This window comes from Podarcis muralis, chromosome 3 (genome assembly GCF_964188315.1).
Source record: "Podarcis muralis chromosome 3, rPodMur119.hap1.1, whole genome shotgun sequence".
NCBI lineage: Eukaryota > Metazoa > Chordata > Lepidosauria > Squamata > Lacertidae > Podarcis > Podarcis muralis.
In genome coordinates, this window is record NC_135657.1 from 117,310,010 (window position 1) to 117,326,808 (window position 16,799).

Here is a 16,799-nt window from a genome sequence, read left to right on the forward strand (position 1 = left end):
TTCTCTGCTTTAAAATAAAACAAAATAAAGTGACTAGTTTTTTTATTTACAAACGTAACAAAAGCAAAATGTGCAGTCGGTATTATACCCAATGGCTTAATACCAAGGAAAGCTGAAATACTGCATGTGTGTACCTGGGACTAAGCTCCATTGTGTGTGACTTACTTCTGAGTTGACATGTATAGGATTGCCCTGTAAGCCTCCTTTGGCATTCTAGCCAGTGAGTGCAAAGGCACTGGAACGCTTGTGAGAAGCAAGGCTAGGGCCGGTATATGCAATTTCTCATCATTGCACGAAAGTGTCAATAATTGCAGTATTTCTCTGTTCAGTCTCTCTTCGCTTGCTTCTCACTTTGATCCAACTGGCAACGACTGCCTTATTTTCCTGGCTCTCAGGGTGACCATTGGTTTTCTTGTTCTGCAAAGTAAACTTTTCGGCATATGCCATTTTGCTTTCTGGCTTAAGGGCAAACTGGTGGACCCTCAACCCTTACTTTCACTTGCTTTTTACTTTTTATATTTTACTTATATTTAGCAATATAAATCACTCAGGTCTTTCTCTTTACCAGTTCCATTATTGAGAACTGGGGTAGGGGTGCAAGAAAATTATAGCCTAAATGTCTCCTTTTCTGGTGATCTTCCCCTAAAGTTGCATAAGAGGAAGGAGTGGAGCAGATGGCAGGCAGTTCTTACTCATGAGAAGCTGTAGCTGCCAAATGCAGTGTGCTTTGAAGGTACAAGGAATCTTTGGCAAGGAGCTGATTGCTCTACATTTGCCTTTCCTGTTTGTGGGAAGCTTTTTAATCTACTAGTTCTCTCTCTCTTGCTTTTTTTCATTCTAGGCTGTATTTGTTTTAAAGCAGAGGTGGCTTACCCGTGGCCTTAGGGAAGCTTTTAATCTTTGATGGATTACTGTATTTTAATATTTTGTTGGAAGCTGCCCAGAGTGGCTGGGGAAGTCCATCCAGATGGGCGGGGTATAAATATATTATTATTATTATTATTATTATTATTATTATTATTATTATTATTATTATTATATTACAGTGGTAAAGGTAAAGGTACCCCTGCCCGTACGGGCCAGTCTTGCCAGACTCTAGGGTTGTGCGCTCATCTCACTCTATAGGCCGGGAGCCAGTGCTGTCCGCAGACACTTCCGGGTCACGTGGCCAGCGTGACATCGCTGCTCTGGCAAGCCAGCGCAGCACACGGAACACCGTTTACCTTCCCGCTAGTAAGCGGTCCCTATTTATCTACTTGCACCCGAAGGTGCTTTCGAACTGCTAGGTTGGCAGGCGCTGGGACCGAGCGACAGGAGCGCACCCCGCCACAGGGATTCGAACCGCCGACCTTTCGATCGGCAAGTCCTAGGTGCTGAGGCTTTAACCCACAGCGCCACCTGCATCCCCATATTACAGTGGTACCCCGGGTTAAGTACTTAATTCGTTCCGGAGGTCTGTTCTTAACCTGAAACTGTTCTTAACCTGAAGCACCACTTTAGCCAATGGGGCCTCCAGCTGCTACCGCGCCGCCGGAGTACGATTTCTGTTCTCATCCTGAAGCAAAGTTCTTAACCTGAAGCACTATTTCTGGGTTAGCGGAGTCTGTAACCTGAAGCGTATGTAACCCGAGGTACCACTGTATTATTATTATTCCAGGTGTTGTTGAAAGCTACAGTTCCCATATGCCCCAGGAGTGATGGGAGTTGTAGTTCAGCTACAGTCGTGTTAGGTTGGCAGGAGCTGGGACCGAGCAACAGGAGCTCACCCCGTCGCGGGGACTGTTTTGAAGAGTAATCTGTAGTTATTTTTTGCCATCTACTTGATGTTTCACTAGGGGAGTAGTGTTGGGGGGTTTTTTTTGTCACCAACAAAGGACATTATCACGTAAGGTGGCCTAAAAAGTATTTTTATTTGAAATAAAATAAATGCCATAGGATGCAGCATCTATTTCTCAGTTTCTGGTTGTCTCTGCTTCAGTTCTGAGCTACCTTAGACTTGGGTGGCAGTGGCTGTGTGATGCTGGGGCAGTTATGGACCTTCTGAACTGCACCAGGCATGTTCCTCTCACTTCACAGTCCATTGCAACCCATATTTTCATGCTGTTTTGGTCTGTTTGGACTGAAATCAGCATTTCTGAAGCTTATGGCCTCGTGCTGGAGCTTATAGAAGGCTTTCATGAGTTGAGGGTAGGCTTGGTATCCTCTGGATGATGGAGGGCTATAGAAAGGAAATGGCTGAATCCTGATTCACAATAGCTTGTTTCCTCCCAGGAAGGCTTTTTCCTTTTTCCAGGCCTCTGGAAACTCTGGTTTCTTTTAACCCTTTCGTTGGCATTTGTGTTGGCCTGAAATGATGATCTCTGCTCCATCTTGGCCAGGGACTTTCAAAACATTTTTCAGCCTCTCTGAAGCAAAGTCATGGAACGGTGCTGGTTAATCTGCAGCCCCCCAAGGTGTTTCTGAAGTACAGCTCCCATCAGCATGATCCTGCATACTCAGAGGTCAGGGGGTTGTAGTTCAGCAATATCTGGGGGCCAGAGATTAAGTCACCCCTGCAGTAAAATGATGAGCCTCTCTGGACTTCAACATGCAAGGCAAGAATTTGGTTGATTATGGTAGAACCTAAACACTGCTGCTTTGGTCTAGCTTAAGGCTCTAGCATATGGAAACTACAGCACTGTGCCAAGGCTAATTGCTCTTTCAGTGTTAGAAACTCAGATATACAGTGGTACCTTGGGTTACAGACACTTCAGGTTACAGAATCTTCAGGTTACAGACTCCGCTAACCCAGAAATAGTACCTTGGGTTAAGAACTTTGCTTCAGGATGAGAACAGAAATCGCGTGCCAGCAGTGTGGCAGCGGTGGGAGGCCCAATTAGCTAAAGTGGTACCTCAGGTTAAGAACAGTTTGAGGTTAAGAACGGACCTCCAGAACTAATTAAGTTCTTAACCCGAGGTACCACTGTATAAGCTAATTGCCAAATGGTTTCTTCAAGCTAGGTTGCGGTCACCTCAACAGAATGTCTAGGCGCCAAACCACCCCCCAAATGAGATGATGATGATGATTTCATTTCTATACCGCTTTGCATTTTAAAGAAAAAATCCCAAAGCGGTTGACAACACATTCAACCACCAAATATACAAGCTTTTCTGCTTACCTGCTTCAGAAACCTGGAGGCGCCAGCCAAAGGGAGATGTCCGTTGCCAGAGATCTGGCATCCAGAGATCTCCACGTGGTCACAATTAGACCAGCGCGAGTCAGAAAGCGCACCTGACTCCTGGGGAATTTCTAATACTGCATTCAGGTGCACACATTCCACACGGCATATTGCAATTCCCCCAGTAACAAAACATTGCTGTTTTGAAAGCTGGGCAAATGTAATAACCTGCAAAGGAGCAGGTGTGGGTAGGATCCAGAGGAAACAAAGGACGTTGTCCACCTTGCTGCTTTGGAAAGGCGCTCAATGAGGACCAGACTACAGTGGTACCTCAGGTTAAGTACTTAATTCGTTCCGGAGGTCCGTTCTTAACCTGAAACTGTTCTTAACCTGAAGCACCACTTTAGCTAATGGGGCCTCCTGCTGCCACCGCGCCGCCGGAGCACGATTTCTGTTCTTATCCTGAAGCAAAATTCTTAACCTGAAGCACTATTTCTGGGTTAGCGGAGTCTGTAACCTGAAGTGTAGGTAACCTGAAGCGTATGTAACCCGAGGTACTGTTGTAGTACAGTGGACACTCAGGTTGCGAACATGATCAGTGCGGGAGGCACGTTCGCAACCTGTAGTGTTTGCAACCCACAGCACCGCGTCTGCGCACGTGCGGGTTGCTATTTGGCATTTATGCGCAAAGCACTATTAGCGCTTCTGCACACGCATGACCACCGAAACTCGGAAGTAACCCGTTCCGGTTTGGGCGCATCCGTAACCTGAAAGACCGCAACCTGAAGCGTCTGTAACCTGAGGTATGACTGTACTTTTCAGTCACTACTAGCAACAATGGCTATGTTCTGCCGCTGCTACCAAGGCAGGATGCCTCAAATGCCAGTCGCTGGGAATCTCAGGTGGGCAGAGTGGTGGTTGCGCTCATTTCCCACTTGCGGGTTCCCCACAGACACTTGGGTGGTCTCTGTAAGAACAGGATGCTGGAGTAGATGGGCCACTTTGGGCCTGATCCAGCAAGCTCTTTTCATGTTCTTAAGTTTTCCTTTGGTGACGTGTTGGGCTGCGTGGAAGAAAAAGTTAACGTGTAATGAAAGGCAATGAGAAATTAGGTTATTAGCAGTGGTGTGAGTTTTCTGGAAAATTTCCAGTGCTTTAAAAACTGACTGATTTAACACACTTGGCTGACATTTAGCAAACAAAACTGAAGTATGTCATGTTCTACATGCTAAAGACATACCTTGAAAGGTTTCCCAATAACCTAAAAGTATTTGAAATAATATTTAGGATTTAAAAATGAACAAAGCTTACATAAATGTGGCTTAAATGTTATTTTCCAACAGAATAAAATAATAACTAGGATATTATTTTTCTTTGAATAATTGTGCACATTTTGATACGTGAGTGTGCTAAAATGAAATGTAAAGCACTTAAATGGATGCATGTTTCCTTAGGATGACCTTGAATTTTTTTTTCACAAGATATGATATCTTTTTGGAATGCTACTAATTTATTTTAGGAAAATTCATTTTTTTAGATGGAATTTTGTTGTAAAAATATAGGAATGTAACAACTACTGAAAATTTTCTACCAAAAATTTTCTGCCCTACATCACAGGTTGTGGGAGATTGATAAGAGTGGGGCATATTCCTTTGCTCCATTTTGAAGTACTGTATCCGTATTTCACAGTTGGCTGAGTGCAGCTGTGGGTCTGTTTCTCGTGTCTTATGTAGTTGGAAATGAGTATGGTTTTAATTTTGGAAGTGAAAAATTATGCATGAGTGATTTAACAGTTGTGTAAAAAGAACCTGTTTTCCTAATTGCTCACTGGTAACATTCTCCACTTCTTCTTTCTATCTATAGCTATTATAGCTTAGTCTATAATTTCAAACACATTTAGTAGGAAGTAAAGTCCCAATTAATTGAAATGCATACTTGCTCGGGATCTGTGATGTGAGTGGCAGTTGCGCCTCCTTCAAGCAGGGTCCTAAAGATTCCCGTGAGTGGCTGACGGCTTTGCGTCCCCGGAAAGATCTGCAGTCACAGCCGAGCAGAGAAAGGGACCTAGAGATGCAGGACAAGGCGGCTGTTCAGAATATGGCATCTCCGCTGTTGTCTTCCATACGGATAGCTCAGCAGAGATCACGGTGGGGTTTCCACTGGCCTCACACAACTTGTGGGTGTGCCTGACTTCTTAAAGACCTCTGTCTTGAAGCAAAGGGGCCACACTTTCCAGTCGACATCCCGTAGCAAGAGAGTGGGACCTCCTTGCACTCTTTCTCCCTACCTTGGTTTCACCCATAAGCAGCCTATTATTTCATTTGGAAAGGGCTGGGGAAACAGCTTCCTCTTAGAGCAGCTCACACTTTGCTTATGGGTCTTGCTTCCAAGCAAAGTATGCCTAGGTTTAACCCATTTGGGGTTTTTTGCTCCTTCTCAAATTGGTTAAGGCCGCTGAGGAATAGGAAAAATGAACCTTCTGCCCAAAAGCATTACAGGGATAATTCAGGGTTCTCTCTCTCTCTTCCCTCCCCTCTCTCTCTCTGTTTGCATTTCCTTTCTGTTGAATCATTTATTTTGATCCGGTGACTAACAGCATGTGGAAACCCAAAATTTCCTTACTGGTACTGTCACAAGTCATGTTCTCCCAAGTCGAGCCTATGAGCTCTGCTCAATATAGGAGCTCCTATTTCTAGAGCACGTTGAGGTCAACCCGCCCAAAAGGCCGTGTGATCTTCAAAGAGTGTCCGTAGTTCTATGTGGAGACCAGGATAAGGACCTAGTGACCCATTCATTGCAGGAGGCGTCGCCAGCAGCTCCCAAAGGTCCGTTTTTAAACCCTCCCCGAATAGAGAACAAACATAAGACAAACAAACAAACATACAAATAGCAGAATAAAATACATTCCTGGATGGTTTCACATATAGTTACCAGGCTTATTTTGGGTATAAGGAATTGGAATTAAGGGTGAGCTAGCTATGGATTCTAATAAATATAAATTATTGGTATACACTCTCCAAGTTAACGGTATTTGTATTTATTTTTTAAAAAAAGATATTTATTAAAATTTTACAAAATGAAAAAAGAAAAATACAAAATAAAAATAGTTAAAAAACAATTCCATCTTTCCATCACTTATCTTTCATTTGCTTGTTTCCCGGACCTCCTCACACCTCCCTTTTTTGTATTCCAGTTCAATTTATTAGTTCAGCAAATCCTTTCCCTCTTTGTTTATCCTAGTCTTTAATCTTAAAATATTGTAACCTTAAATTTTTACCTGTTAATAATCCATTTTTTCATATTCCTTATATCGTTATAGCTAAAAACCACTTAACTTTTTATCCAACATCATTCTAACATTCATTAATTTTACAATATTTCTGTAGATAGTCTTTAAATTTCTTCCAATCTTCTTCCACCAACTCTTCTCCCTGGTCTCGGATTCTGCCGGTCATTTCTGCCAGTTCCATATAGTCCATCACCTTCATCTGCCATTCTTCCAGGGTGGGTAGATCTTGTGTCTTCCAATACTTTGCAATAAGTATTCTTGCTGCTGTCGTGGCATACATAAAAAAGTTCTATCCTTCCTTGGCACCAATTGGCCTACGATGCCCAGGAGAAAGGCCTCTGGTTTCTTCAAGAAGGTATATTTAAATACCTTTTTCATTTCATTATATATAATCTCCCAGAAAGCCTTAATCCTTGGGCACATCCACCAAAGGTGAAAGAATGTACCTTCAGTTTCTTTACATTTCCAACACTTATTATCGGGCAGATGATAGATTTTTGCAAGCTTGACTGCAAGTTAACGGTATTTGTAGGTCCTCTCACATTGCAGGCAGCCTGTTGTTATTCTCACAAGGAGATCTTCCCCGGAGCCCTATGGGGGTGTCCTCTTTGGGCTCCACGGAAGTTCTCATGAGCTGGAGGCACAGCAGTGTGCTCCCCAATTAGGCCCATTTCACTTATGTGCACAGGGGGCCGGAATGTAACCCCCACGTAAGTGGGGAGTACTTGCTTCTGCAGCTATAGCATTAGAATACTAGTCCAACTCAAAAAGATCTAATGCCCTGTTTTTATGAGAAATACTTGGGAGGTGAATTGCAACTACTGGTGACTGACTTCAGTGCTCCGATTCCTAGGGCATGTTTTTAAGAATTGGTTGGTGAGTTTGGGAAGTCACTAGAAGTCTTGAATATCTCACTATTGATATTTCTTAAATTCTTAAGTTTGGATATGCCCATGGTTTACTCTGTGGATGAGTGTGCCTTTTCCCACAGGTGCTTCTTGCATCTAGCATTCAAAAATGGATCCTCCTTCATCTTAATTAATTAATTTTTATAATGAATGATTTTAGAATGTTGTTTATGCTGTACTTTTGTACTGTTTTATTGTTGTTAGCCGCCCTGAGCCCGGCTTCGGCTGGGGAGGGCGGGATATAAATAAAATTTATTATTATTATTATTATCTTCTTTTAAATGTAGGAGCAAATGGGGTGGTAGACTTATAATCTGGTGGTACCGAATTATTTGGTGAGTATTGGTGGAAGGAAGTACAAACATCTGAGGAATTGAACCCTGAACCATGACGGGAAAGGGAAATGTCTGGGTTTGTTGACTTTGAGAGTAACCTGAATGAATCGAAGAGCAAACAAACGAATGTTGACAAGGGCAAATTTAAAATATGCCTTGTGGGGATGTAAAAATACTAAACTTACAGCTGTGATACAGGCACAGGGCATCCTTATCCACACATTTGACCAGCAGCCTTTCCAGCTGTTGTGTTCTTCAGGTTTTCTTGGGCTGTTTGTTTGTTTGTTTGTTTGTTTGTTTCCCTGGCAGAATCCATAGCATGACAGTATCCTTTCTTTATTGTCTGGATCTGGGTAAGGGATCATATCACTGACCTTGCAAGCAGCTGTTCCGAATTCTCCTGGTTTTGAAAAGTCTGTTGCATATACCTGTATATACCTGTTATCTGAAGAAGTGTGCATGCACACGAAAGCTCATACCAATAACTAACTTAGTTGGACTCGCTACTGGAAGGATTTTTTTTTTTTTTTTTAGTTTATTTTAATTATTTTATTCTGTATATCCCAGGAACACATTCACTATTGAAATTCAGCCGCCTTTTGAGTGTGAGGCTAGTAGTTGTCTGAATTCCTTGCAGCATGCCTGTCACCTCATAGTAAAGATATTTGCCTAGTATTGCCAGGATAACTGCTCCCCCCCCCCTAAAATTGGCATGAATTTTAAATGCCCCTGCAAATGAGGTTATCTGTTAAGATAGGACCCCACTCTGTACACATGTGTTAAAGAAATAATAGCTCTAGCTCACTTTTATGTCTTCATTTAAAAATAAATAAATGGGAAGCTTAGAACAGCTTGCATTGTTTTATTGTGCATACTTGCACCATTTCTTTAAAGGTGAATTATGGGTGAAGTATTTGAGATGAAGCAATGAGAGCTGTAGACTGAAAAATGGTTGCAGTGATAGTTAAACTTTGATCCCGATCCCCCCAATTTTATATACAACTGTAAATCTTAATGGCAGTGGGAGGGGGGTGATGCATAAGAGAGATATTACAATAAATTACACTCATAACAGTTTTCTATATGTGTAATATAGAAATATTTAAATCTGTAGCATCATTCTGTGGATACCTCTTGCATTTTGATCATCTCGTTTCATTGCAGATACTGACCTGGGTTGCACAACACAGTTAGCTGAGTGATGAGTGTCTTCAAAGTGTCAGGATGGTATCCCACACTAGCCTATTCAGAATAGTCCCATTATATGACTAACGTAGGTTCATTAATTTCAGTGGGTCTACCCTGAGCAGGACTTAGTTGGCTACAGCCCAATGTATTTGACAGGATTCACGGGCATCCTGGAACTGCCCAGTTAACGGGGTTTCGAGCCTGCAGGACTTTTTGTGGTTTGGAAAGCGACAAGGCAGTGAATGCACTGAAACATGTGGGGTGAAGAAAGGATTTCTAGGAAGATTTGTTAACATCCCCACAGGCAAATTAGGAGGAATGCAGATGGTTGTGTGAGATGCTCTGAATTGCCTTTTGCAAGAAAAAGCAACCAATAAATGTTGTTGTTGTTGTTGTTGTTATTGTTGTTGTTGTTGTTGTTGTTGTTCTTCTTCTTCTTCTTCTTCTTCTTCTTCTTCTTCTTCTTCTTCTTCTTCTTCTTCTTCTTCTTCTTCTTCTTCTTCCCTGGTAAGAGAGACAGAAAGAAAACACACAATTGAGTGATAAGGAGATACTGTATTTTAGGACCTCTTCTTGAAAATGCTGGTAGACTGGGAGGGTGTAGAAGACCCCAAAGTCAATAAAATTGTGTTTCAGTTGATCTGTGCTTGCAAGTGCAGAATATCTTGTGGGCTTCGTGACCAGCGTAGAAGAGGACAGTATTTCACTTTAGTGGTAAAATTAGCTATTGATCAGGTTCTGTTCAGTTCAGCAGTCTGCACCAGGAGAACCCTATCCCTGCATATTGCCTCCCTATTTCTGTGCCCTGTTTGCTGTGACTGCAGTTGCAAGAGCTAAATTTTGCTTGGTCTGCTGCTATCCCCCCCCCCCCCCCGCAAAAAAAACCTCTTCCTGCCAGATCAAGAAAGTGAGCCATGCCTAGCTGTTGCAAGTTCTGCTTTCTAGTAATGTAGCTGTTTACTACCCTTCCCTTCCCATCAAACATACACACAACTGCTATAGGTTTCAGTCTCCTGGTTATTATTATTATTTTCTTGCCTGTATAATTCTTTCCCAGTGGGTGACTCATTGATTTTGTTTGTATTGGGCCCAGTTCCAGCTGCTGCAGTCCCTTCTCCAAGACGGGCTGCTCTTTATTGCAAAGTCCACAGCAGGAAGGCAAACTCCTCCTCCATTCTGCAAATGAACTTCAGTTAAAGTCCCTCTTCCGCTCTGAATTCTAAGCCTGTGTCTTTCCGACGCCCATCTGCACCCCTTGGCTGCTGAAGGCTGTGCTCTCTTCTGTTTCAACATTTTTAGCTATATTTCATCCAGAGTGCATACTTGACATAATGGGTATACAATGAGGAACCGATGGCTAATACTTGCCTTCATTTTCCCCGGTTGATGCTTCCTAGCTACAAACGTCTTATTTATCTTGGCTCTGCTTGACTAACTTCCTTCTTTATATCCTTGCTAGCCTCTATGCCTCAACCCACACTTGGATTGCCGTCTGCCTCTTCTGATGTTTATCCTCAGGGGCCTGGAAATCTTGGGGGAATTTGTCCCCTCTTCTTTGGTTGGGAATGAATTGGATGCTCTAGAGATTTGAACAGGGCCTTTTGCCTCCTCAACAGCTGCATATAATAAATAATAATAATAAATTTTATTTATATCCCACCCTCCCCAGCCTTAGCCAGGCTCAGGGCGGCTAACAACAATAAAACAGTACAAAAGTACAGCATAAACAACACTCTAAAACCATTCATTCTAAAATTAATTAATTCAAGCCACTGGCAGCCATTGGGCCAGAGCTCCGCAAAGATTGCCGAGGGAGGGAGTCAGGCTGTGCGGAAGGCCTGGTGGAACAGCTCTGTCTTGCAGGCCCTGCGGAAAGATGTCAAGTCCCGCAGGGCCCTGGTCTCTTGTGACAGAGTGTTCCAACAGATCGGAGCCACAGCTGAAAAAGCCCTGGCTCTGGTTGAGGCCAGCCTAACTTCTCTGTGGCCTGGGACCTTCAAGATGTTTTTATTTGAGGACCGTAAGTTTCTCTGTGGGGCATACCAGGAGAGGCGGTCCCGTAGGTACGAGGGTCCTAAGCCGTATAGGGCTTTAAAGGTTAAAACCAGCACCTTAAACCTGATCCTGTACTCCACCGGGAGCCAGTGCAGCTGGTATAGCACCGGGTTAAAGTGATCTCGCAGCGAAGACCTCGTAAGGAGTCTCTCTGCAGCATTCTGCACCCGCTGGAGTTTCTGGGTCAGTATCAAGGGCAGCCCCACGTAGAGCGAGTTACAATAATCCAGTCTGGAGGTGACCGTCGCGTGGATCACAGTGGCTAGGTCAGGGCGAGAGAGGTAAGCAGGCAGTAATTTTGTAGGACAGTCTCCCCCCATCATGCAATGACCAGACAAGCTTGAACTGCTGATTTCTTTAGCTGCCATGCAACTGTTAAAAGCACAACAGCCCTACCCTTGCAGGAGGGCTTTACTGGTCCCCTGGTTTTTCTTCGGCTCAAGCACTTAAGCCTGGCTTGGGGAAAAGGAGACCAGTGGCAAACGCTCTTCTTTAGAGATGAGGTGGAGGAAGAATTATCCTACCTGGAGGAAATTCTGACACATACAGATTCAGTCATTCACCCCAAAAAAGGCATAGAAACTTCAAGCTCAGGCAGCAGCACCTCTGTCTCCTGGAAGCAGGAAGCACATCTGCAACAGTGGTAGCCAACCTTGTGCCCTTGAGATGCTTTGGGCCACAATGCCCACCAGCCCTGTCTGTTGGCCGGGTGAGCTGGGGCTGATAGCAGCTGAAGTCCAAGAGTTATGGCAGGCACCAAGTTGGTTTCCCATGTTTCTGTAGTCTTGCATATTTGTGTTCACTTGCAGGAAAAGTGAATTTAACTTCTCGCTTCTCAAAATGATTTGCAGTGGAGTCCTTCCTGTCGAGGATGTTGGAGCAGTAGGACAGGGTTATCACTGTGGTAGCACCCTTTCGTCGTGATGGTGGGACCCACAAGATGCCTGCGACAAAAAGATTTCCATTTGGACTTCCATACAAACTAATAGAGCAACTTACTTTGTCTTTACAGGTCACAGCCAAGACTGCCTTCTTGTTCATCTTACCTCAGTATAACGTCAGTGTGCCTACAGCAGGTAAGGCAGCCTATGCATACCTTGGTACCACTCTGGTGGTATTAAACCCTGTTTGGTGGCCTGCAAGCTATGACCCCTGGATTTCCCATTAACTAGTTTTGTGTCACCACCATGACAGTCCAGCTTCCTTGTGATTATATCGCCTGTGGGCCTTGCTCTCCCTCCATTTGTCCCATAGATGGGCAGGGTATAAATAATAAAATTATTATTATTATAACCGCATGGTGAGGGTATCTGTGGCCCTCCACAGGGGGCATGAAAGCACCTCCTACCAACCCTGCTTGGTTGCCTCACCCCAGAAATTTGTTAACAAGCCCTGCATGTTGGGAATGGGTTGTGACATAAAAGGAGACGGAGGAATGCTCATTTTATGTCCCCTTTCCCCATCCAGCCCCAAGTCCATCCAGCTCTCAGGCCAGATGTTTAACTTTTTCTGGAAAAGCGAGGGACTTCTCCCCCCCTAACCTTTCCCACCTTATTGTCAACATGTCGTCATAAAGGAAAAGCTTTTAAGTCTGTTTGGCTTCAGTGTGTTCGGTTTATTTGTTTATTAGATGGTTTCCAACCTCCTATGAATATCTGAGCAGTCAGCAGTAACATGGGAGACACAGGTGGGCAGGTGTGGAGGACTCCCTAGTCCTGAATGGGGTAACTGTGCCCCTGAAGGACCAGGTGCGCAGCCTGGGAGTCATTCTGGACTCACAGCTGTCCATGGAGGCACAGGTCAATTCTGTGTCCAGGGCAGCTGTCTACCAGCTCCATCTGGTACGCAGGCTGAGACCCTATCTGCCTGCGGACTCTCTTGCCAGAGTGGTGCATGCTCTAGTTATCTCTCGCTTGGACTACTGCAATGCGCTCTATGTGGGGCTACCTTTGAAGGTACTACAGCTAAACCAGAATGCAGCAGCTAGACTGGTGACTGGGGGCGGCCACCGAGACCACATAACACCGGTCTTGAAAGACCTACATTGGCTCCCAGTATGTTTCCAAGCACAATTCAAAGTGTTGGTGCTGACCTTTAAAGCCCTAAACGGCCTCGGTCCTGTGTACCTGAAGGAGCGTCTCCACACCCATCGTTCTGCCTGGACACTGCGGTCCAGCGCCGAGGGCCTTCTGGCGGTTCCCTCATTGCGAGAAGCAAAGCTACAGGGAACCAGGCAGAGGGCCTTCTCGGTAGTGGCACCCGCCCTGTGGAACGCCCTCCCACGAGATGTCAAAGAGAAAAATAACTACCAAACTTTTAGAAGACATCTGAAGGCAGCCCTGTTTAGGGAAGCTTTTAATGTTTAATAGGTTATTGTATTTTAGTGTTTTGTTGGAAACTCAGCCAGATGAGCGGGGTATAAATAATATTATTATTATTATCTGGTGTCTAAGGCTAGACTACACAGTAGGGGAACATGCCAAGCTCTCTGCAGTTTTCATTTTTGTGAAGCAGCTCTGCATGGGTGAGACTGAAAGCAGAGGAGCTGTTTACGTGGAAGGCTGAACAACCCCTTTCGTTAGCCCATCAATTCTCCACTCCAGGTTGTTCCTTTTGTGGGGTTTCAAAATTTGTGTGTATGTTTGTGCCATAGGAAAACCTACTGGGGTGCTGATATGGAGCAGGGAAACAGATGGACTGAAGAAGGGGTTAAGCATTCTTTCCTCTCGGCCACAGTCCCCTCCCCGGAAGCTGCTTTCTAGCGAAAAGCCACCATTAGGCTTCTAACGTGTGTTTGCACAAAACATGCAGCAACTCCTTGAGGCTGAGAATGATGTCTGTGCTTCCAGGACATGTCACGTGAAATGCCGCAGTTTTAAGCAATGTACAGTTGATGAGAACCATAAGCTTAAAACCACAAGACGAAGCAAAATGGCAAGAGCAGCAAAATGGGAGTGCAGCAGTACAACCCCAGGGGAAGCTTCTGCTCCCACAAATGTCCACCTGGGGCATTGGCCTTCTCAGGTCCCCCTGGCACCCTTCCACCTCCTCACCTGTGCTGTGGCAAGCCTGCCCAGCTCTTTGCCCCAGGAGGTGAGGGAAAGTGGGTGCAGGCAGGTGGGGGCGAGAGGCAAGAGGTCCCACAGTTCTCTGCACCACTTGGAGACTTAAGGGGCCGCGCCCATTATCCTAGGGAAGAAAAGAGAGATAGAGAGAAATATTTCACTAAAAAGGCCCTCTTTGAACTCAGAGCAGCATCGCTTTCAGTTCTGCTGCCCTGCCTGTGTGCTCATAAAGCACTTCCAAACGGAGGTGCTCCCTCAGGCCTTCCTTCCGCAGCTGTGGAAATACCCAGCTTGAGTCACCCACTTCACAATGTGCCTCGCTGCTGCTGGGGTCTTTGGCACGTGCCCTGAACCACAGCTCTTCAAGAAAAAGAGTGTGGGCTGGCTCTGGATGCTTTAGGTCTGACTCACTTGACAACCTGAGCCTCATATTCAAATGATCCGCGTGCTGATGCAAAGAGCTAGATTAGCAACCCTGGAGACTGAGGCTTTCTGTCTGTCTATGCATTGAGATTGTACAGTCTGCTCTGCTGGGGCAGCGCAGTATAAACTTAGCTGCCCGTGTTACCAATTTAATATCTCCAGGCTGGTGACAGTAATTCTGAGAAGAGATGGGTCTCAATGGAGGCTTCCTTTGAAATGCAAACCACAGACTCAGGAGGTAGTAAAAGTTAGATTTTCTCACCACCACCTTCTCAGACTTCCCCATGGCTACTATTTGCGTAACAAAAAAGTGCACATTAATCTAGGGTCCTCAGTTGCTTGTGCAGGGGATACCGGGTTCAGGTAATTATCCATGGTTTGTAATGTTAACACCCTGCAATAAAGAACCAAGGTACTCTGGGGGGCTCCAAAGGCACTTCCCACTTTTACCTTAGGATAGGTAAAGGGACCCCTGACCATTAGGTCCAGTCGTGGCCGACTCTGGGGTTGCGGCGCTCATCTTGCTTTACTGGCTGAGGGAGCCGGCGTACAGCTTCCGAGTCATGTGGCCAGCATGACTAAGCCGCTTCTGGCAAACCAGAGCAGCACACGGAAATGCCGTTTACCTTCCCACCGGAGTGGTACCTATTTATCTACTTGCACTTTGATGTGCTTTCAAACTGATAGGTTGGCAGGAGCAGAGACCAAGCAACAGGAGCTCACCCCATTGTGGGGATTTGAACTGCCAACCTGCTGATTGGCAAGTCCTAGGCTCTGTGGTTTAACCCACAGCACCACCCGCGTCCCTTAGGATATCTGACTACAAAATATGCATACCTCATGCCTGTTGTGAATGGAGGGGGGCACACCTTTAAATTGCTACTCTTCAAGGTGCAAAGACACAAATGTGGAGGTAACTTGGAAACAAGGGCGATCTTGAGTGGGATGCTGGAGGGCTTTGTCCTAGACCCACTGCTAGGACATTTTTACAGCTGACATGTTGAGAGGATGTTTGTCACATGTGCAAAAAGCTGGAAGGGGTAGCTAACATCATAGAAGATGGAGTCAACAGTTAAAGCGCTCTTGGCAGACTAGAACATTGGGATGCAGCCAGCCTTAAACGTGAGTCAGCAGTGCAACAGGGCAGCCAATGAGGCTAATGCATTTCTAGACTCCATCATCAGAAGTGCTGTGTTCAAGTCATGAATAGGCATTGGGTCCTGTCTGTTTTCCTTTGGACATTCCTCTTCTGAGACACTCCAAAATGATCCCTCCAAACTGGGAGAATGGGCAGTAAAATGGCAAATGCAATTCAATGTAAGCAAGTTCAAAGTGAGGCACACTGGGCCAAAAACAATTCTAGTTTCACATACATGCTCATGGGGTGTGAACATGGGGTGACAGCCAGGTACGAGACTTTAGGGTCATAGCTGCTAACTTCTCAAAGATGTCGACCCAGAGTGTGGCAGCTGTGAAAAGGGCAAATTCTGTGCTAGGGATCATTAGGAAAGGGGTTTTAAAAATACCCAATATGATAACAGCTTCATGCAAATCCATGGTGTGAGCTCACCTGGAATGCTGTGTGCAGGTCTAGTTGTCTCACCCCAAGAGGATCCTGCAGAACTGGAAGAGGTCAAGAAAAGAGCAACCAAAATGACGAAGGGAAGGGAGGACCTCTGTATGGGGAAAGGTTCAAATGTTTGGGGCTTTTTATTTTATAGAAAAGGCGAGTAAGAAGTGATGTCATTGAATTAAGCCTGTTGTGGAGATAGTGGATGGGTAATTTTTTCCTCCCTCTCTCAATACTTAAGGAACATTCAATGAAACTGTTGGAAGATTCAGGACACCCCCAGAAAAGCACTTCACACAGCACATAGTTAAATCATGGCATTCCCTCCCACAAGGGGCAGTGGTTGGCTGCCAATTTGGATTATTTATAAGAGGATGGGACAGATATATGGAGGACAAAGCTCTCAGTGGCTATGTAACCTGAGAGCTCTGTTTCTGCCTCCGCTGTCAGAGGCACTGGGCCTCTGAATTTCAGGCGCTGGGAATCACAGGAGGGCCAAGTGGGGTTGCGATCAGGTCCTGCTGGCTTCTCATGGGCACCTGGTTGACCTTTGTGAGAACAGAGCGCTGGACTACATGGGCCTTTGGTCTGCTCCAGCAGGACTCTTCTTACGTTTGGGTGCAAGAGTTTTAAGAAGGGCATCGACAAACCGCAGTGTGCTCAGAGTAGGACAGCAAGATGGTGAAGGGTCTCAACACCAAGTCCTGTGATGGATGGTTGAAAAAGCTGAGTTTAGACTCAGGGGAGACACAACAGTCATCTTCAAATGTCCCACGGAAGATGAGCAGACATGTTCCCTTTGTTCCAG

General features: G+C 45.1%; 1 protein-coding gene across 1 annotated transcript in view; it reads left to right on the top strand.

The window, feature by feature from the left end:
* The window catches only part of TRAM2 (translocation associated membrane protein 2), a 43,480-nt gene that overhangs the window by 8,608 nt on the left and 18,073 nt on the right, over window positions 1-16,799 (top strand). The window contains exon 2 of the mRNA XM_077926558.1: window positions 11,946-12,009. Coding sequence (XP_077782684.1) covers window positions 11,946-12,009 — 64 coding nt within the window. The remainder of the gene's footprint in view (window positions 1-11,945; window positions 12,010-16,799) is intronic.